The sequence below is a fragment of the Rhinoderma darwinii genome, unplaced genomic scaffold, assembly GCF_050947455.1.
Source record: "Rhinoderma darwinii isolate aRhiDar2 unplaced genomic scaffold, aRhiDar2.hap1 Scaffold_107, whole genome shotgun sequence".
NCBI classification, from domain to species: Eukaryota; Metazoa; Chordata; class Amphibia; order Anura; family Rhinodermatidae; genus Rhinoderma; species Rhinoderma darwinii.
Window position 1 is genome coordinate 1 of NW_027461949.1, and position 21881 is coordinate 21881.

The 21881-nt window shown below is 41.7% G+C and overlaps 1 protein-coding gene and 1 non-coding gene across 2 annotated transcripts; one reads left to right on the plus strand and one right to left on the minus strand.

Annotated features, from left to right (window-relative positions):
* Positions 1–10004: 10004 nt before the first annotated feature.
* On the minus strand, positions 10005–10091 carry TRNAL-UAA (transfer RNA leucine (anticodon UAA)). The gene has a single exon. It is a non-coding gene; the product is annotated as a tRNA-Leu (tRNA).
* Positions 10092–13249: 3158 nt separating this feature from the next.
* On the plus strand, positions 13250–14557 carry LOC142699006 (uncharacterized protein F54H12.2-like). Its single transcript, XM_075847952.1, has one exon. It carries the CDS (start codon positions 13250–13252, stop codon positions 14555–14557), a length of 1308 nt encoding a protein of 435 aa, XP_075704067.1.
* Positions 14558–21881: the final 7324 nt, after the last annotated feature.

A 21881-nucleotide genomic window follows, 5' to 3' on the forward strand; every position in this document is an offset into this window, starting at 1 on the left:
GATGCCTGCCGGGGTTCTTCCATACATGGATGTAAAAGCAACAAGCAATGACTTTTCACAAGCCCTCCAAAAATTGACCCTTTTTTTTTGGCAGATGCCTGCCGGGGTTCTTCCATACATGGATGTAAAAGCAACAAGCAATGGCTTTTGACAAGCCCTCCAAAAGTTGACCCTTTTTTTTGGCAGATGCCTGCCGGGGTTCTTCCATACATGGATGTAAAAGCAACAAGCAATGGCTTTTCACAAGCCCTCCAAAAATTGACCCTTTTTATTGGCAGATGCCTGCCGGGGTTCTTCCATACATGGATGTAAAAGCAACAAGCAATGGCTTTTCACAAGCCCTCCAAAAATTGACGCTTTTTTTGGCAGATGCCTGCCGGGGTTCTTCCATAGATGGATGTAAAAGCAACAAGCAATGACTTTTCACAAGCCCTCCAAAAATTGACCCTTTTTTTTTGGCAGATGCCTGCCGGGGTTCTTCCATACATGGATGTAAAAGCAACAAGCAATGGCTTTTCACAAGCCCTCCAAAAATTGACGCTTTTTTTGGCAGATGCCTGCCGGGGTTCTTCCATACATGGATGTAAAAGCAACAAGCAATGGCTTTTCACAAGCCCTCCAAAAATTGACGTTTTTTTTGGCAGATGCCTGCCGGGGTTCTTCCATACATGGATGTAAAAGCAACAAGCAATGACTTTTCACAAGCCCTCCAAAAATTGACCCTTTTTTTTGGCAGATGCCTGCCGGGGTTCTTCCATACATGGATGTAAAAGCAACAAGCAATGGCTTTTCACAAGCCCTCCAAAAATTGACCCTTTTTATTGGCAGATGCCTGCCGGGGTTCTTCCATACATGGAAGTAAAAGCAACAAGCAATGACTTTTCACAAGCCTTCCAAAAATTGACCCTTTTTATTAGCAGATGCCTTCCGGGGTTCTTCCATACATGGATGTAAAAGCAACAAGCAATGGCTTTTCACAAGCACTCCAAAAATTGACCCTTTTTTTTGGCAGATGCCTGCCGGGGTTCTTCCATACATGGATGTAAAAGCAACAAGCAATGGCTTTTCACAAGCCCTCCAAAAATGTACGCTTTTTTTGGCAGATGCCTGCCGGGGTTCTTCCATAAATGGATGTAAAAGCAACAAGCAATGACTTTTCACAAGCCCTCCAAAAATTGACGCTTTTTTTGGCAGATGCCTGCCGGGGTTCTTCCATAAATGGATGTAAAAGCAACAAGCAATGACTTTTCACAAGCCCTCCAAAAATTGACCCTTTTTTTTGGCAGATGCCTGCCGGGGTTCTTCCATACATGGATGTAAAAGCAACAAGCAATGGCTTTTCACAAGCCCTCCAAAAATTGACGCTTTTTTTGGCAGATGCCTGCCGGGGTTCTTCCTTAGATGGATGTAAAAGCAACAAGCAATGGCTTTTCACAAGCCCTCCAAAAATTGACCCTTTTTATTGGCAGATGCCTGCCGGGGTTCTTCCATACATGGATGTAAAAGCAACAAGCAATGACTTTTCACAAGCCCTCCAAAAATTGACCCATTTTTTTGGCAGATGCCTGCCGGGGTTCTTCCATACATGGATGTAAAAGCAACAAGCAATGACTTTTCACAAGCCCTCCAAAAATTTACGCTTTTTTTGGCAGATGCCTGCCGGGGTTCTTCCATAGATGGATGTAAAAGCAACAAGCAATGACTTTTCACAAGCCCTCCAAAAATTTACGCTTTTTTTGGCAGATGCCTGCCGGGGTTCTTCCATAGATGGATGTAAAAGCAACAAGCAATGACTTTTCACAAGCCCTCCAAAAATGGACCCTTTTTTTTGGCAGATGCCTGCCGGGGTTCTTCCATACATGGATGTAAAAGCAACAAGCAATGGCTTTTCACAAGCCCTCCAAAAATTGACCCTTTTTATTGGCAGATGACTGCCGGGGTTCTTCCATAGATGGATGTAAAAGCAACAAGCAATGGCTTTTCACAAGCCCTCCAAAAATTGACCCTTTTTATTGGCAGATGCCTGCCGGGGTTCTTCCATAGATGGATGTAAAAGCAACAAGCAATGACTTTTCACAAGCCCCCCAAAAACTGAACCTTTTTTTTGGCAGATGCCTGCCGGGGTTCTTCCATACATGGAAGTAAAAGCAACAAGCAATGACTTTTCACAAGCCTTCCAAAAATTGACCCTTTTTATTAGCAGATGCCTTCCGGGGTTCTTCCATACATGGATGTAAAAGCAACAAGCAATGGCTTTTCACAAGCACTCCAAAAATTGACCCTTTTTTTTGGCAGATGCCTGCCGGGGTTCTTCCATACATGGATGTAAAAGCAACAAGCAATGGCTTTTCACAAGCCCTCCAAAAATGTACGCTTTTTTTGGCAGATGCCTGCCGGGGTTCTTCCATAAATGGATGTAAAAGCAACAAGCAATGACTTTTCACAAGCCCTCCAAAAATTGACGCTTTTTTTGGCAGATGCCTGCCGGGGTTCTTCCATAAATGGATGTAAAAGCAACAAGCAATGACTTTTCACAAGCCCTCCAAAAATTGACCTTTTTTTTTGGCAGATGCCTGCCGGGGTTCTTCCATACATGGATGTAAAAGCAACAAGCAATGGCTTTTCACAAGCCCTCCAAAAATTGACGCTTTTTTTGGCAGATGCCTGCCGGGGTTCTTCCTTAGATGGATGTAAAAGCAACAAGCAATGGCTTTTCACAAGCCCTCCAAAAATTGACCCTTTTTATTGGCAGATGCCTGCCGGGGTTCTTCCATACATGGATGTAAAAGCAACAAGCAATGACTTTTCACAAGCCCTCCAAAAATTGACCCATTTTTTTGGCAGATGCCTGCCGGGGTTCTTCCATACATGGATGTAAAAGCAACAAGCAATAACTTTTCACAAGCCCTCCAAAAATGGACCCTTTTTTTTGGCAGATGCCTGCCGGGGTTCTTCCATACATGGATGTAAAAGCAACAAGCAATGGCTTTTCACAAGCCCTCCAAAAATTGACCCTTTTTATTGGCAGATGACTGCCGGGGTTCTTCCATAGATGGATGTAAAAGCAACAAGCAATGGCTTTTCACAAGCCCTCCAAAAATTGACCCTTTTTATTGGCAGATGCCTGCCGGGGTTCTTCCATAGATGGATGTAAAAGCAACAAGCAATGACTTTTCACAAGCCCCCCAAAAACTGAACCTTTTTTTTGGCAGATGCCTGCCGGGGTTCTTCCATACATGGATGTAAAAGCAACAAGCAATTGCTTTTCACAAGCCCTCCAAAAATTTACGCTTTTAATTTGCAGATGCCTGCCGGGGTTCTTCCATAGATGGATGTAAAAGCAACAAGCAATGACTTTTCACAAGCCCTCCAAAAATTTACCCTTTTTTTTTGGCAGATGCCTGCCGGGGTTCTTCCATACATGGATGTAAAAGCAACAAGCAATTGCTTTTCACAAGCCCTCCAAAAATTTACGCTTTTAATTGGCAGATGCCTGCCGGGGTTCTTCCATAGATGGATGTAAAAGCAACAAGCAATGACTTTTCACAAGCCCTCCATAAATTGACCCTTTTTATTGGCAGATGCCTGCCGGGGTTCTTCCATAGATGGATGTAAAAGCAACAAGCAATGACTTTTCACAAGCCCTCCAAAAATTGACCCTTTTTTTTGGCAGATGCCTGCCGGGGTTCTTCCATACATGGATGTAAAAGCAACAAGCAATGACTTTTCACAAGCCCTCCAAAAATTGACCCATTTTTTTGGCAGATGCCTGCCGGGGTTCTTCCATACATGGATGTAAAAGCAACAAGCAATGACTTTTCACAAGCCCTCCAAAAATGGACCCTTTTTTTTGGCAGATGCCTGCCGGGGTTCTTCCATACATGGATGTAAAAGCAACAAGCAATGGCTTTTCACAAGCCCTCCAAAAATTGACCCTTTTTATTGGCAGATGACTGCCGGGGTTCTTCCATAGATGGATGTAAAAGCAACAAGCAATGGCTTTTCACAAGCCCTCCAAAAATTGACCCTTTTTATTGGCAGATGCCTGCCGGGGTTCTTCCATAGATGGATGTAAAAGCAACAAGCAATGACTTTTCACAAGCCCTCCAAAAATTTACCCTTTTTTTTTGGCAGATGCCTGCCGGGGTTCTTCCATACATGGATGTAAAAGCAACAAGCAATTGCTTTTCACAAGCCCTCCAAAAATTTACGCTTTTAATTGGCAGATGCCTGCCGGGGTTCTTCCATAGATGGATGTAAAAGCAACAAGCAATGACTTTTCACAAGCCCTCCATAAATTGACCCTTTTTATTGGCAGATGCCTGCCGGGGTTCTTCCATAGATGGATGTAAAAGCAACAAGCAATGACTTTTCACAAGCCCTCCAAAAATTGAACCTTTTTTTTGGCAGATGCCTGCCGGGGTTCTTCCATACATGGATGTAAAAGCAACAAGCAATGGCTTTTGACACACCCTCCAAAAGTTGACCCTTTTTATTGGCAGATGCCTGCCGGGGTTCTTCCATACATGGATGTAAAAGCAACAAGCAATGGCTTTTCACAAGCCTTCCAAAAATTGACCCTTTTTATTGGCAGATGCCTGCCGGGGTTCTTCCATACATGGAAGTAAAAGCAACAAGCAATGACTTTTCACAAGCCTTCCAAAAATTGACCCTTTTTATTAGCAGATGCCTGCCGGGGTTCTTCCATACATGGATGTAAAAGCAACAAGCAATGGCTTTTCACAAGCCCTCCAAAAATTGACCCTTTTTATTGGCAGATGCCTGCCGGGGTTCTTCCATAGATGGATGTAAAAGCAACAAGCAATGGCTTTTCACAAGCCCTCCAAAAATTTACCCTTTTTTTTTGGCAGATTCCTGCCGGGGTTCTTCCATACATGGATGTAAAAGCAACAAGCAATGACTTTTCACAAGCCCTCCAAAAATTTACGCTTTTTTTGGCAGATGCCTGCCGGGGTTCTTCCATAGATGGATGTAAAAGCAACAAGCAATGACTTTTCACAAGCCCTCCAAAAATGTACCCTTTTTTTTGGCAGATGCCTGCCGGGGTTCTTCCATACATGGATGTAAAAGCAACAAGCAATGGCTTTTCACAAGCCCTCCAAAAATTGACCCTTTTTATTGGCAGATGCCTGCCGGGGTTCTTCCATACATGGATGTAAAAGCAACAAGCAATGGCTTTTCACAAGCCCTCCAAAAATGTACGCTTTTTTTTGCAGATGCCTGCCGGGGTTCTTCCATACATGGATGTAAAAGCAACAAGCAATGACTTTTCACAAGCCCTCCAAAAATTGACCCTTTTTATTGGCAGATGCCTGCCGGGGTTCTTCCATACATGGATGTAAAAGCAACAAGCAATGACTTTTCACAAGCCCTCCAAAAATTTACCCTTTTTTTTTGGCAGATGCCTGCCGGGGTTCTTCCATAGATGGATGTAAAAGCAACAAGCAATGGCTTTTCACAAGCCCTCCAAAAATTGACGCTTTTTTTGGCAGATGCCTGCCGGGGTTCTTCCATAGATGGATGTAAAAGCAACAAGCAATGGCTTTTCACAAGCCCTCCAAAAATTGACCCTTTTTTTTGGCAGATGCCTGCCGGGGTTCTTCCATACATGGATGTAAAAGCAACAAGCAATGGCTTTTCACAAGCCCTCCAAAAATTGACCCTTTTTTTTGGCAGATGCCTGCCGGGGTTCTTCCATACATGGATGTAAAAGCAACAAGCAATGGCTTTTCACAAGCCCTCCAAAAATTGACCCTTTTTTTTGGCAGATGCCTGCCGGGGTTCTTCCATAGATGGATGTAAAAGCAACAAGCAATGACTTTTCACAAGCCCTCCAAAAATTGACCCTTTTTTTTGGCAGATGCCTGCCGGGGTTCTTCCATACATGGATGTAAAAGCAACAAGCAATGGCTTTTCACAAGCCCTCCAAAAATTGACGCTTTTTTTGGCAGATGCCTGCCGGGGTTCTTCCATAGATGGATGTAAAAGCAACAAGCAATGGCTTTTCACAAGCCCTCCATAAATTGACCCTTTTTTTTGGCAGATGCCTGCCGGGGTTCTTCCATACATGGATGTAAAAGCAACAAGCAATGGCTTTTCACAAGCCCTCCAAAAATTTACGCTTTTTTTGGCAGATGCCTGCCAGGGTTCTTCCATACATGGATGTAAAAGCAACAAGCAATGGCTTTTCACAAGCCCTCCAAAAATTGACCCTTTTTTTTGGCAGATGCCTGCCGGGGTTCTTCCATACATGGATGTAAAAGCAACAAGCAATGGCTTTTCACAAGCCCTCCAAAAATTGACCCTTTTTTTTGGCAGATGCCTGCCGGGGTTCTTCTATACATGGATGTAAAAGCAACAAGCAATGGCTTTTCACAAGCCCTCCAAAAATTTACGCTTTTTTTGGCAGATGCCTTCCGGGGTTCTTCCATAGATGGATGTAAAAGCAACAAGCAATGACTTTTCACAAGCCCTCCAAAAATTGACGCTTTTTTTGGCAGATGCTTGCCGGGGTTCTTCCATACATGGAAGTAAAAGCAACAAGCAATGACTTTTCACAAGCCTTCCAAAAATGGACCCTTTTTATTAGCAGATGCCTGCCGGGGTTCTTCCATACATGGATGTAAAAGCAACAAGCAATGGCTTTTCACAAGCCCTCCAAAAATTTACCCTTTTTTTTGGCAGATGCCTGCCGGGGTTCTTCCATACATGGATGTAAAAGCAACAAGCAATGGCTTTTCACAAGCCCTCCAAAAATTGACCCTTTTTTTTGGCAGATGCCTGCCGGGGTTCTTCCATACATGGATGTAAAAGCAACAAGCAATGGCTTTTCACAAGCCCTCCAAAAATTTACGCTTTTTTTGGCAGATGCTTGCCGGGGTTCTTCCATACATGGAAGTAAAAGCAACAAGCAATGACTTTTCACAAGCCTTCCAAAAATGGACCCTTTTTATTAGCAGATGCCTGCCGGGGTTCTTCCATACATGGATGTAAAAGCAACAAGCAATGGCTTTTCACAAGCCCTCCAAAAATTTACCCTTTTTTTTGGCAGATGCCTGCCGGGGTTCTTCCATACATGGATGTAAAAGCAACAAGCAATGGCTTTTCACAAGCCCTCCAAAAATTGACCCTTTTTTTTGGCAGATGCCTGTCGGGGTTCTTCCATACATGGATGTAAAAGCAACAAGCAATGACTTTTCACAAGCCCTCCAAAAGTTGACCCTTTTTATTGGCAGATGCCTGCCGGGGTTCTTCCATACATCGATGTAAAAGCAACAAGCAATGACTTTTCACAAGCCCTCCAAAAATTGACGCTTTTTTTGGCAGATGCTTGCCGGGGTTCTTCCATACATGGAAGTAAAAGCAACAAGCAATGACTTTTCACAAGCCTTCCAAAAATGGACCCTTTTTATTAGCAGATGCCTGCCGGGGTTCTTCCATACATGGATGTAAAAGCAACAAGCAATGGCTTTTCACAAGCCCTCCAAAAATTTACCCTTTTTTTTGGCAGATGCCTGCCGGGGTTCTTCCATACATGGATGTAAAAGCAACAAGCAATGGCTTTTCACAAGCCCTCCAAAAATTTACGCTTTTTTTGGCAGATGCCTGCCGGGGTTCTTCCATAGATGGATGTAAAAGCAACAAGCAATGGCTTTTCACAAGCCCTCCAAAAATGTACCCTTTTTTTGGCAGATGCCTGTTGGGGTTCTTCCATAGATGGATGTAAAAGCAACAAGCAATGGCTTTTCATAAGCCCTCCAAAAATTGACCCTTTTTTTTGGCAGATGCCTGCCGGGGTTCTTCCATAGATGGATGTAAAAGCAACAAGCAATGACTTTTCACAAGCCCTCCAAAAATGGACCCTTTTTATTGGCAGATGCCTGCCGGGGTTCTTCCATAGATGGATGTAAAAGCAACAAGCAATGACTTTTCACAAGCCCTCCAAAAGTTGACCCTTTTTATTGGCAGATGCCTGCCGGGGTTCTTCCATACATGGATGTAAAAGCAACAAGCAATGACTTTTCACAAGCCCTCCAAAAATTGACCCTTTTTTTTGGCAGATGCCTGCCGGGGTTCTTCCATACATGGATGTAAAAGCAACAAGCAATGACTTTTCACAAGCCCTCCAAAAATTGACCCTTTTTTTTGGCAGATGCCTGCCGGGGTTCTTCCATAGATGGATGTAAAAGCAACAAGCAATGGCTTTTCACAAGCCCTCCAAAAATTGACGCTTTTTTTTGGCAGATGCCTGCCGGGGTTCTTCCATACATGGATGTAAAAGCAACAAGCAATGACTTTTCACAAGCCCTCCAAAAATTGACCCTTTTTTTTGGCAGATGCCTGCCGGGGTTCTTCCATAGATGGATGTAAAAGCAACAAGCAATGACTTTTCACAAGCCCTCCAAAAATTGACCCTTTTTTTTGGCAGATGCCTGCCGGGGTTCTTCCATACATGGATGTAAAAGCAACAAGCAATGACTTTTCACAAGCCCTCCAAAAATTGACCCTTTTTTTTGGCAGATGCCTGCCGGGGTTCTTCCATAGATGGATGTAAAAGCAACAAGCAATGACTTTTCACAAGCCCTCCAAAAATTGACCCTTTTTTTTTTGCAGATGCCTGCCGGAGTTCTTCCATACATGGATGTAAAAGCAACAAGCAATGGCTTTTCACAAGCCCTCCAAAAATGTACGCTTTTTTTGGCACATGCCTGCCGGGGTTCTTCCATACATAGATGTAAAAGCAACAAGCAATGGCTTTTCACAAGCCCTCCAAAAATTGACCCTTTTTTTTGGCAGATGCCTGCCGGGGTTCTTCCATACATGGATGTAAAAGCAACAAGCAATGGCTTTTCACAAGCCCTCCAAAAATTTACCCTTTTTATTGGCAGATGCCTGCCGGGGTTCTTCCATACATGGATGTAAAAGCAACAAGCAATGGCTTTTGACAAGAGTAGTATAGAGCTACATAAGTCGTCAAACTAGTTTCGACAGGTGACACGCCCCTTTAGGGGCGTGGTTAGGGCGTGGCTAACGTTGTCACGCCCCTTTAGGGGCGTGTTTGGGGTGTGTCTAACGTTGTCACGCCCCTTTAGGGGCGTGTTTGGGGTGTGTCTAACGTTGTCACGCCCCTTTAGGGGCGTGTTTATGCCGTGATTGCCGGTGACACGCCCCTTTAGGGGCGTTGACACACCCTTTCGGGGCGTGGCTAGGGTGTGGCTGACAACGGCGCGCCCCTTTAGGGGCGTCGACACGCCCCTTTAGGGACACACCTAGGGCGTGGCTAACATTGACACGCCCTATAGGCCGGCGACTGGCCACGCCCTTCCGGTTCCGGTACACGCCCTTCCGGTTCCGGGGTGTACCCAGACCACGCCCTTCCGGTTCAGGGCCACGCCTCTTCCGGAACTGACGTTCCCCCAGACCACGCCCTTCCGGTTCAGTGACACGCTTCCGGTTCAGTGACACGCCTCTTCCGGAACCGGTGTACCATAGACCACACCCCTCCGGTTCCGGTGGGTGAACCCCGCCTCTTCCGGAACAGCATCATATGACGCGTACTTAGAAGGATTGTGATTGGTGCGCGCTGAAGCCATGCGGTGATTGGTGCATACGGAATTGTGGGCGTGTTCATTCCCATAGAATGAATGTGATTGGTGGGGACTGAAGCCGTGTTGTGATTGGTGCGTACCGAGTTGTGGGCGTGTTCATAGAACAGAAACATGCCCTGACATGCCTGGAAAGCGTCCGAACATGTTTTCTGCGGTTTTCTGAAACTATAAGTATAACTGTGCGCATGACCGGGTTACATTTTGAATAATGATTGTGATTGGTGCTCGCTGTAACCAAGGCATGACCAGGGTTATATCTGAATACGTTATTCACAAATTATTTGAATAAAAGCTCATTTTGTTCTTTTTGTATAAACACATAAAATTGCTGGGTAAATTTACTGTAAAAAAATAATAAAACAATGTTTAAAAGTTTACCTGGGGTGGGATTCGAACCCACGACGGCTTTTACGCCGATTGGATTTTTATGTCCAACGCCTTAGACCGCTCGGCCACCCTGGTATAGGATGGATAATGTGGCTATAGAATAATATGAAGACGTGTATTAAGGAGATGATTCAGATGGAATTTTAGTTCAGGCGTAGCTAACATTGCGAAGCCAATGTACATCTGACGTAGTCAACCATGAAGGTAATGTCAAAACCAAATAAAAAGCAGACGTATATTTCAACATACATTAGTTTATTTTATAAAAACAAAGGCATACTACAGTTGAAAAGGTGGACATAATATATGTAAGGCAAATAATGTCATTTTTATAAAAAGACGCATTTACATAATATTTACAGAACAAATAAACGTACAGATCAAAATACACAGGAACAACAAATATTTGCAGCGAGACAATGACAGGAGCCGTCGAAAGCCACAACTATGCATTTATATGGTTAACCAATTTACAACAGGCAATAACCTATCAAAGCGTCTTCTTGACAGTGACCGACCTGGGAGTCCAGATAAACTTGGGGATCCTAAAGAAACATTGAGGGGTGTAGACTGTCTTTTCTGAAGTGTTAAGGTCTCAGTCACGGGCGAATTATCAGACATATTGTTAAGCATTTTTAAATGGTCCAGACGCTGTCTAGTAGAGATGTATAAAGCAGCTGTAGATTTCAACATACATTAGCAATACCCTATCAAAGCTTCTTTTGATGCTCAAAGGTCAGGGGCCAACTTTTACAGGCATCATAAATCGGGGGCAGATAACAGATGGCTTCATTCACACGCATTATAACCGCAGAAGGGCAGGTTAGTGATACTTAAAAGGCCATCATCCAGGATTTAAAACAAGCAAATCTATGACAGCTGCTAAAGATAAAATTAGCATGGCAACTGTAGACAATACATCTCATGAGGACTTACTACATAAAATATATTATGATGCTAAGCATGTCGGTGGTTTTGGAGGGGTTAAAAATTTATACCAAGAGGCGAAAAAACAAGGCTTAACAATCAAAAATGTAAGAAATTGGTTATCGGCTCAAGATGCATATTCACTTCATAAGGGATTAAGGCATCATTTTAAAAGAAATATGATTTGTGTATCGAGGGTAGATGCCCAGTGGCAGGCCGATCTCGTGTCCATGATTGATGTTGCCAATTTCAACGAAGGCGGAAAATATATTCTCACTGTTATCGATGTATTTTCAAAATATGCCTGGGCGACCGTTTTACAGGCGAAAACAGGAGCCAGTGTCGCCGGGGCCTTTCAGACCATTTTACTCGCTGGTCGTGTGCCCCAAAAATTGCAAACCGATAGAGGCAAAGAGTTTTTGAATACAAATGTAAAAAAAGTACTACAGATTAACAATATACACCATTTTCTAACCAACAACGACGTTAAAGCCGCCGTAGTAGAGCGATTTAACCGGACATTAAAATCTAAAATGTGGCGCTATTTTACAGCGCACAACACTTTCCGTTATATAGATGTTCTGCAGGATTTAATGTTCAGTTATAACCACACAGGACACAGGACAATACGCTGTCGACCGGTGGACGTCACAAACGCAAATTCGCTATATATTTGGAAGAATATTTACGGTAAATATTTCAAAGCTAAAAAAGGTAAACCCTTGTTTAAAGACGGCGACCAGGTCAGGATTTCTAAATTTAAGGATCTTTTCAGCAAGGGCTATGAGCAGACGTTCACGGATGAAATATTTACTGTGCAGGCGGTAAACACTAAAGGCTTGAAGCCTCTGTATAAGTTAAAGGACGCCTCTGGGGACCCGATCGAAGGCTCTTTCTACGCCGAAGAAATACAAAAAATACCGGAAAACAACGATCGGGTGTACAGAATTGAGAAAGTTTTAAAAAAAAAGCGTGTCAGAGGTGAAACATTATATTACGTGAAGTGGCGCGGGTACCCAACATCATTCAATAGTTGGATTGAAAAGCAGCAGTTAACAAGTATTTAAAAACGCAGACAGATGGAGACGGCACCGTTTTATATAACGCTTCCAAGCAATGCATCATACCGCACATATCCACAAAATGAGATCTCTAATTACACAATCAAACTTTCTAAACCGGTCACATTAATTGGCCCCTGGGAAGTCGGTCTTACAGAGATACAGTACCCACACACTTGGAATACTTTTGAAACGGATGAAGGCTACATATATTTAGGTCTGCCGGGCGGTGCACTTAAACAAGTCAACGTGAAGTCAGGATATTACAATTCTGTTAAAGAACTGGTAAAAAGCATCAACGAGAGGATTGAGAATTACAAGCATCCGCCTATTGATGTAAAATTGTCATACGACGCCATCGAAAGAATAGTGACTGTAACAGGGCTGCATCCTTTCATACTCAGCGATAGACTGACGAACATATTGGGCTTAGACTCTAATAAAACCAATGTAGCCGGCAATGGCACAAAATGTGCCGATATAAAAAGCGGATTTTACACGCTATACGTCTATACCGATATAATCGACCATCAAAGAGTCGGGGATAGTTTTGTACCCCTATTACGAACGGTTGAAATTACAGGTAGTAACAATGAAATGATCACGCAGCATTACGTCAAACCTGATTACGTCAACGTCAGTAAAAACCACTTTGACCATATTACTATTCAAATAAAGAGCGATCAAAACAGAAATGTGCCATTTAAGTACGGGAAGTCGATCGTTAAACTACACTTTCGCCCGCTAAGAGGCCCGTACTAATTAGAAAGGCGACATGGTAATCATGAAAAACTATGGGGAGCCACATATTTACGCCAGCTACTACAGGGCCCAGGCAGGGCATGGCTTACCAGGATTTCACGGTAACGCGTACATGTCTGGTCGCGGTTTAGGTGGCGTCTTTCGAAGTTTATTCAGGAAAGCTGTGCCATTGTTTAGAAGAGGTTTAGAATTAGTAAAACCTCACGTGAAAACTGCGGCGAGGGGTATAGCTCAAGATGTCGTGGGTCGTGTTTCAGCAGCTATGATGAACAAAATAGCCGGAGAGCCACAGGAAGGCTCGGGATTAGTTTACATCGCTAAGAACAAACCTAAAAGGAAACGGAAATGCAAAGAGGTGGGTCAACGGAGAGTGAACAAACGTCACAGCAGCAGGGGAGGTCCCAAAAGGAATAAAAAAAAAAAAAACACACGTCGTGAAGCACATAACATATTTTGAACGTTACGGCAAGAACTCTAGCAGACATGGCTTTCATTCATACAGCGTCCGTTGAATGCGCCAAATCAGAACTGGACCTATTTGAAATACAGCCTACACAGACCAGCATTGAAAAAAGCCTGTACGTCGAGGTTCAACCGCTAGCCGCCATAGCAGAAGCCGCACCGCTCGAATTCTACATAGCTGGCAGCGGTGAACACTATTTAGACCTAAATAACACGCTACTCTACTTAACGCTCCGAATTGTTAAAAACGACAATACACCGATCGCTGATGGAACCCGTGTGAGCCTGACCAATTATCCTATAGCCACGTTGTTTAGCCAATTAGATGTTTCACTAGGCGACAGACTTATATCTCAATCTAACAGTCTGTATCCGTACAGAGCCTATATAGAAACAATCCTTAACTACAGCTCGGACGCTTTATCCACGCAGTTCACAACCGGTTTGTTTTACAAGGACACTGCGGGACAGCACCAGGTACGCGCTATTGGTGGAGCTAACACAGGGTTCACAAAGCGGGCGCTAATGACCGATCGCAGTAAAGTTGTTGAAGTTCTGGGTCATCTTCATAGCGATTTATTTTTCCAAGAAAAGTTGATTTTAAATGGCGTCGATCTGAAGATAAAATTTACCCGGTGTAAGGATGAATTTTGTCTAATGTCGGCTGAAGCTGAACCTTTCAAGATACAGATTCTGAATGCCTCGCTCTTTGTCAAAAGAGTACAGATATCTCACGCAGTGCGCCTAGGGCACGCGCAAGGACTTTTAAGCAGTAATGCAAAGTACGCTATTGACCGTGTAAGCATGAAGGTCTTCAGCGTCCCTGTCGGCAGTCGTGTATGCAGCCAGGAAAATCTATTTCTGGGCCAGTTACCGAGAACGGTTATTATTGGATTTGTTGATAATGACGCGTTTTCCGGAGCCTACGATCAAAACCCTCTGTGTTTCAAACATAATCACATGAACTTTGCGGCTCTCTATGTGGATGGTGAGCAAATACCCACAAAACCCTTCCAGCCCGATTTTGAGAATGGTAACGCCGTTAGAGAATACATGTCACTGGTGCATATAGCGAGGAAGCAAAATGCAGATAGCGGGCTACTGATCGACAGAGAAGAATTTTTGAACGGCTACACACTATTGGCTTTTGATTTGTCACCCGATCAGGAAGGTGGTAGTCATTTTTCACTCATACGCAATGGAAATCTAAGAGTAGAAATACGCTTTTCAAGAGCTTTGGAAAGAACCGTTAATATGATAATCTATGGAATATTTGATAACATCATAGAAATCACTCAAAGACGTGAAGTTGTTTATGATTTTCTTTAAAATACAAAAAGAATGAACACTCTGGAGATTACGCATATTTTAAACAAGAACCACCACACTCATGGAATATTTAGAAGTGTGCTACCTTATGACTTGTTACCAGACCGTAAACTGGACTCGTTGCCTGCCGCCTTTATTGTAAATACCCACGACTCTAGAAGACCGGGCGAACACTGGCTGGCGCTTTACATCACAGCCGAAAAACAGGGCATTTTTTTTTGACTCATACGGACTTTCCCCTGAAAGTTTGATATACCCTAAAAAAATACTGACATTTTTACATAAAAATTCTACCATGGTTGTGTTTCAAAACACACAATTTCAGAGCACTCTTTCATCTGTATGCGGCCAATATTGCATATTTTTTGTCATTCAAATGTGTAAAGGTTTGTCATTTAAAAATATATTAAATTATTTCAACAATTCGTTAAAACGGAATGACAATTTAGTGGAAAGTTTTGTGTTAAATTATCGGCGACGTATAACTAATAGACTTGTATCACGGAGGATAATGCAAACATGTGACAGTTGTTATAAAATGATGACCCATGTCTTATAAACTGAATATGTGTAATAAACATTTTATATTTAATAATTAATCCAGACTGGTGTTTTTTTTTCTATGGCATAGAATGGGCATGGGGACATCCTATCTGGACAGTTTAAAGGCCATAAGATTAATGGCCAAAAACCATTTGTTTTTTTTTTTTTTTTTTTTTTTTTTTCTTCTGTTTCTACTGTATAAAAGCCACAGGGTGTTAGACTGGGTGTGTTAGAATTTGTTACACAGACATTTAGAAAGCACAATGGACCCAGGTAAGCTATGTATCATGTTCTTATTTTAATGCCTCTATCATCCTTTGTTAGCTGTTACAAATGCTTTTAAGGGCAGTAATGCATTTTTAATAGTAAATGATTTTAAAGTGTAGTTTTTCATTACATTTAATTGTATATATTTTTTTATTTTTATAAGCTGTTACAAACTTTTTATGTCTGCATAGTATACACATGGCATTGATATTTACTGAATTTTGTGCGCTGACCACTGGCGGGTATGGACTTCACAGTCATTGTAGGCCTTTTCCTTGTTGATAACTATTTATCTAGTGCCCTAGTAATGTATATTGACGGACTACCGGTGCTGACAGCAAACATTGATACTCATTATTATTTTCAATGACAAATTTTGTAGGGGCTCTTGATTACAGGTCTATAATTTTTATACTATGTGGCTGAAAGTTATTGCTTTTACAAATATTGACTATTTTGTGACTTTCGCTTAAAGGTTTTAAAAGGTTTAAATGTGTTATTGCTGTATTATGCATGTTGTAGATAGGCTTAGACTCACAAGATAGATGATGGGGGTTAGTTTTCAATGTATAAACCCAACTGTGTGTTTTAAATGCTACAAATTTTGAACTTGTCATTTAGGATTTTGTAGAGGCGCTTGTATATATTATTTATCTGATAATAGCCTGTAATAACAGGCTAAAAAAAAATAAAAAAATCATGATGGCAAAGTCGCTAACTGTCATTTTTAACAGCCGTTAAATGTTATTATGCTAATAATAGAATAATAACAAGCCGTCACTGTTAATTATCTAAATGTCTTTTTAAACCGCCGCTAGAGGGCTAAACTAAAAAAATCTAACGTCTTTTGGGGTTATTATATATAAACGAGGCTATCTGTTTCAGGCTCAAAACGGCGAGAGAACTATTAAAGCAGGTCACGGGCTTGCGGGAACGGACAAAAATAAGCCGTGCAACATTTTTTTAATACCAGTTTGGTTACTGCAAAGTCTGTAAAATTACATGGTGCAGTAACTGATAAACCAAGTAAGTTCTGATATATTTATTTATTTTTTATTTCTAATGAATTAATTTTTTATTTCAATTATTTTTATTAATTATTTTTTTTAATTATTTTTTATTTTATTTTTATTTATTTATTTATTTATTTTTTTTTTTTTTATTTATTTATTTATTTATTTTTTTATCCCTGCTATTAACCAATTTTAAACGTTTAAATGTATAATCAAGCAACAGGGGCTTGTCTGTCTTTAACACACAGCACTATACTTACCGTTTTCCTATTATTTACTAATTTTATGTGTATTCTATCTGCAGATTCAAGACTGTCTTTGGCACACAATGCTAGACGTTCAGAGGGGATTGTGGGCACTGAGAAAAAAGGATCGGCGACCTTCTTTAACATCAGCTTGATTACTGCAAAGTCTGAGGGGGCCGCAACGCATAAACCAAGTAATTTCTTATATACTTTTTGCCTACTATGAACGCATTTTATTTGTTTAAATGTATATGCACACTACAGGAGCATCGCAAGCTTTAGCACACACCACTCTGCTTTCCGTTTTCCTAGTATGAACTAATTTTATATGTATTGGCTCTACAGAATCAAGGCGGCCTTTAGCAACCAACGCTAGACAATCTGATTTCAACCGACAGTGTGATAACGAAAAGCTATCAACATAGGCAGTCTACGCCTCAAAGCCTACGGGGGAAACTTCTAGAGCGGCCATCGGTGATCCGAAATTACGCAAAAAAGACCTATGATTGTGAATCTGTACAGACACGATATGGTAAATCAATGACTACAAGTGAAACAAATGCAACACAACTAAACATATCTCGGGAGTCAGTACCCTATGAATTTATGCAATGGCAACAAAGGTTTAAAAGCACTAAAATAATTCTGACTAGATATGTCTGGGAAAGGCCTTAAATGGCGTAGAGAGCGGGTTACGACACGCATACGACCAACGACCTATCGGTATGGTGTGGTAAAAACAACGAACCACCTGTATCGTAAATCTGTAAAGAAAGCGGTAAATACCCTTAATCGTCTTAGACGTCGAAAAGGGGCATACAGTATACAAAATATTGACGAAGAGGCGGCTTTCAGAGTAAATACCCCTGAGGTAAATACTCCTGAGAATTTTTTGTCTTTAGAGGCCGGCTCTCTAACACCTCCTACACATAATGAAACAACGCCAGCTGCATCACCCGTACGCCAAGAGTCTCCTGAGCCAGAGCATGTTGTTGAAGTACCTGTACAACATGAATTAAATAACCCCAACGGTGCTGCAGAAGAGCCTGTATTTTTGGAGCTCATCAACCAGTACCGTAGGGCTGTTAGCACTTTTAGTGCTGTTGAGCATCATCAACACTTCAGATTTGCGAATATAGACCGTTTACCGTCCTTTGCTCTGGCCCTCCGGGGTGTGCGTAACGCTATTCAGGAACTCTTAAACCGACTGAGGGCTGATGTGGGACACAACGACTTTGTTCAGTTAAGACTAGCCGGCGACGGCCTCAGGAATCCTTTGTATTCTAACAAAAGAAACATAGACGCCTTTGATGCAGAGTCATTTTTGAACGCCGTGGTCAATACACTGCAGAGTAACGCTGAACTTATTGGGAATGGGACATTAAGACTGGTTGTTACAATTGTTAGAAACAGAGTCGGCGGGGTTATGACACGCCGACGGCTCAGATCGACCCCTTACAGCCGAATTATTAAAACAAAGAGACGTTGGCTCTATGTTTTCTACAACGCAGATAACAATTTATGTCTGGCTGCCAGTCTCTGTGCCCTTTTAGACACCGAAAATGTTGCGGACTCTGTATTGTTGACTAGGGCCTCCGAAATTCATAGGGCTTTGGGCATACCCGATGACAGGTTAGTCAGTTTTAGCGACATCCCTGCATTTGAGAAGCATTTGAATGTGACCATTAAGATCTATTATCATCACCAGGGTGAATGGCAGTGTTTCCACAACGAAACTTACTGCAAAGACAAAGTTCTGTTTCTATTACATGATGCAGAGCATTACTACGGCATCAAAAACGTAAAAGCGTTCTTTGGCTTTAACTACTTTTGCGACTATTGCCACACACCTTTTCATCACAAAAATGACCATTCATGCCGTTATTTTTGTAAAGCTTGTCAAAGAAAGACATGTGTTGAGGAAAAGGGTATGTCTCCTAGGTGCCCCAGTTGTCGTACATTTTGCCGTTCACACGACTGTTTAAAGGTCCATACAAATCTTGTCCGCCTGAAAAAAATAGATTGTAAACTTAAGGAATACTGCGATTCGTGCGGCAAATACGTTTCTAAGATAAACGAACACGAGTGTGTAGGTTTAAAATGTCAAATTTGCTACGCCGTGATTGACACTTTTGAAGGGCACGTTTGTTATTTGAGAAAAATCACGCCGGATGAAACAACGGAAAGATACATTTTTTATGACTTTGAGTGTATGCAGGAGACAGGTATACATGTACCTAATTACGTATACGCGTTACCGTTAGTTGGGGAGAAGTCCTGGGAATTTCAGGGCTTAACGTGTTTGGAGGATTTTGTTAAAAAATTCATCGACACTGCTTTCCGTGGCTACACGTTTATAGCTCATAATGCCGGACGGTATGATGTTTACTTTGTCGTAAAACAACTCGTCAAAGAAAAAATTAAAATTGACTTACTGGCCAGAGGTGGTAAATTACTTTGTGTCACAGTGGCTGATTTAGGAATTAGGTTTATCGACTCTTTAAATTTCCTGCCCATGAGTCTTAGTAAGCTACCACAGGCGTTGGGTTTCACAGGCTCCAAAGGTTATTTCCCACACTTTTTTAACCAGGTGGCTAATCAAAATTACATTGGTACTATGCCATCTGTAGACCAGTATGGTTTTGAAGCCATGATGCCTGATGAGAAAGTGAAATTCATGGCTTGGTACGCTGATAACCAAAACTACGTATTCGACTTTCAGACTGAGCTTAAAGAATACTGTATTCAGGATGTTAAAATTCTAAAAGAGGCATGCTTATGTTACAGAAACAGTATAATTGACATGACAAAAAAAACGACTACTAAATTTAACGCTGCTGGTGAACTTGACACAGAAACACAAGAGATTGACCCTTTTCAACTCACTACACTGGCTTCTGTCTGCATGGCTATGTACAGGTTCAAATTTTTACCTAGAGACACTATAGCCATTGTACCATCAGACAATTACCACAAGGGGCAAAAAAGATTTTCAACAGCATCCATGCAGTGGCTACTTTATGTAGAACAGAAAGAGGGCATTAACATACAACACGCTTTAAAGGGTGGTGAGCATTCCGTCGCTAGATATTTTTTGGATGGTTATGCGCTAATTAATGGCTGTAAGATCGCCTTTGAATTCCAAGGATGTTTTTTTCATGGCTGTCCTGTGTGCTACAATGAAAAAGCTTTTAACAATGTGACACAGACAACCTACGGTCAATTGTATCACAAAACGAATGTCAAAACTCATTTTCTAAAATGTAATGGTTATGAGGTGCGTGAAATGTGGGAACATGACTGGGTTAGTATGCTAGAGACGGACAAAGACTTACAAGTTTTTCTTCTTGAAAAAAGTTTCCCACAACCTATGAATTTAACGATCGACTTCCCGTACTTAAATGGCACATTTCTGTTTTGATCGCTCTTTATTTGAATAGTAATATGGTCAAAGTGGTTTTTACTGACGTTGACGTAATCAGGTTTGACGTAATGCTGCGTGATCATTTCATTGTTACTACCTGTAATTTCAACCGTTCGTAATAGGGGTACAAAACTATCCCCGACTCTTTGATGGTCGATTATATCGGTATAGACGTATAGCGTGTAAAATCCGCTTTTTATATCGGCACATTTTGTGCCATTGCCGGCTACATTGGTTTTATTAGAGTCTAAGCCCAATATGTTCGTCAGTCTATCGCTGAGTATGAAAGGATGCAGCCCTGTTACAGTCACTATTCTTTCGATGGCGTCGTATGACAATTTTACATCAATAGGCGGATGCTTGTAATTCTCAATCCTCTCGTTGATGCTTTTTACCAGTTCTTTAACAGAATTGTAATATCCTGACTTCACGTTGACTTGTTTAAGTGCACCGCCCGGCAGACCTAAATATATGTAGCCTTCATCCGTTTCAAAAGTATTCCAAGTGTGTGGGTACTGTATCTCTGTAAGACCGACTTCCCAGGGGCCAATTAATGTGACCGGTTTAGAAAGTTTGATTGTGTAATTAGAGATCTCATTTTGTGGATATGTGCGGTATGATGCATTGCTTGGAAGCGTTATATAAAACGGTGCCGTCTCCATCTGTCTGCGTTTTTAAATACTTGTTAACTGCTGCTTTTCAATCCAACTATTGAATGATGTTGGGTACCCGCGCCACTTCACGTAATATAATGTTTCACCTCTGACACGCTTTTTTTTTAAAACTTTCTCAATTCTGTACACCCGATCGTTGTTTTCCGGTATTTTTTGTATTTCTTCGGCGTAGAAAGAGCCTTCGATCGGGTCCCCAGAGGCGTCCTTTAACTTATACAGAGGCTTCAAGCCTTTAGTGTTTACCGCCTGCACAGTAAATATTTCATCCGTGAACGTCTGCTCATAGCCCTTGCTGAAAAGATCCTTAAATTTAGAAATCCTGACCTGGTCGCCGTCTTTAAACAAGGGTTTACCTTTTTTAGCTTTGAAATATTTACCGTAAATATTCTTCCAAATATATAGCGAATTTGCGTTTGTGACGTCCACCGGTCGACAGCGTATTGTCCTGTGTCCTGTGTGGTTATAACTGAACATTAAATCCTGCAGAACATCTATATAACGGAAAGTGTTGTGCGCTGTAAAATAGCGCCACATTTTAGATTTTAATGTCCGGTTAAATCGCTCTACTACGGCGGCTTTAACGTCGTTGTTGGTTAGAAAATGGTGTATATTGTTAATCTGTAGTACTTTTTTTACATTTGTATTCAAAAACTCTTTGCCTCTATCGGTTTGCAATTTTTGGGGCACACGACCAGCGAGTAAAATGGTCTGAAAGGCCCCGGCGACACTGGCTCCTGTTTTCGCCTGTAAAACGGTCGCCCAGGCATATTTTGAAAATACATCGATAACAGTGAGAATATATTTTCCGCCTTCGTTGAAATTGGCAACATCAATCATGGACACGAGATCGGCCTGCCACTGGGCATCTACCCTCGATACACAAATCATATTTCTTTTAAAATGATGCCTTAATCCCTTATGAAGTGAATATGCATCTTGAGCCGATAACCAATTTCTTACATTTTTGATTGTTAAGCCTTGTTTTTTCGCCTCTTGGTATAAATTTTTAACCCCTCCAAAACCACCGACATGCTTAGCATCATAATATATTTTATGTAGTAAGTCCTCATGAGATGTATTGTCTACAGTTGCCATGCTAATTTTATCTTTAGCAGCTGTCATAGATTTGCTTGTTTTAAATCCTGGATGATGGCCTTT

Bases quoted from the DNA above. Each gene is read 5' to 3' on its own strand.
- LOC142699006 (XM_075847952.1), top strand. From the start codon at position 13,250: ATGGCTTTCATTCATACAGCGTCCGTTGAATGCGCCAAATCAGAACTG.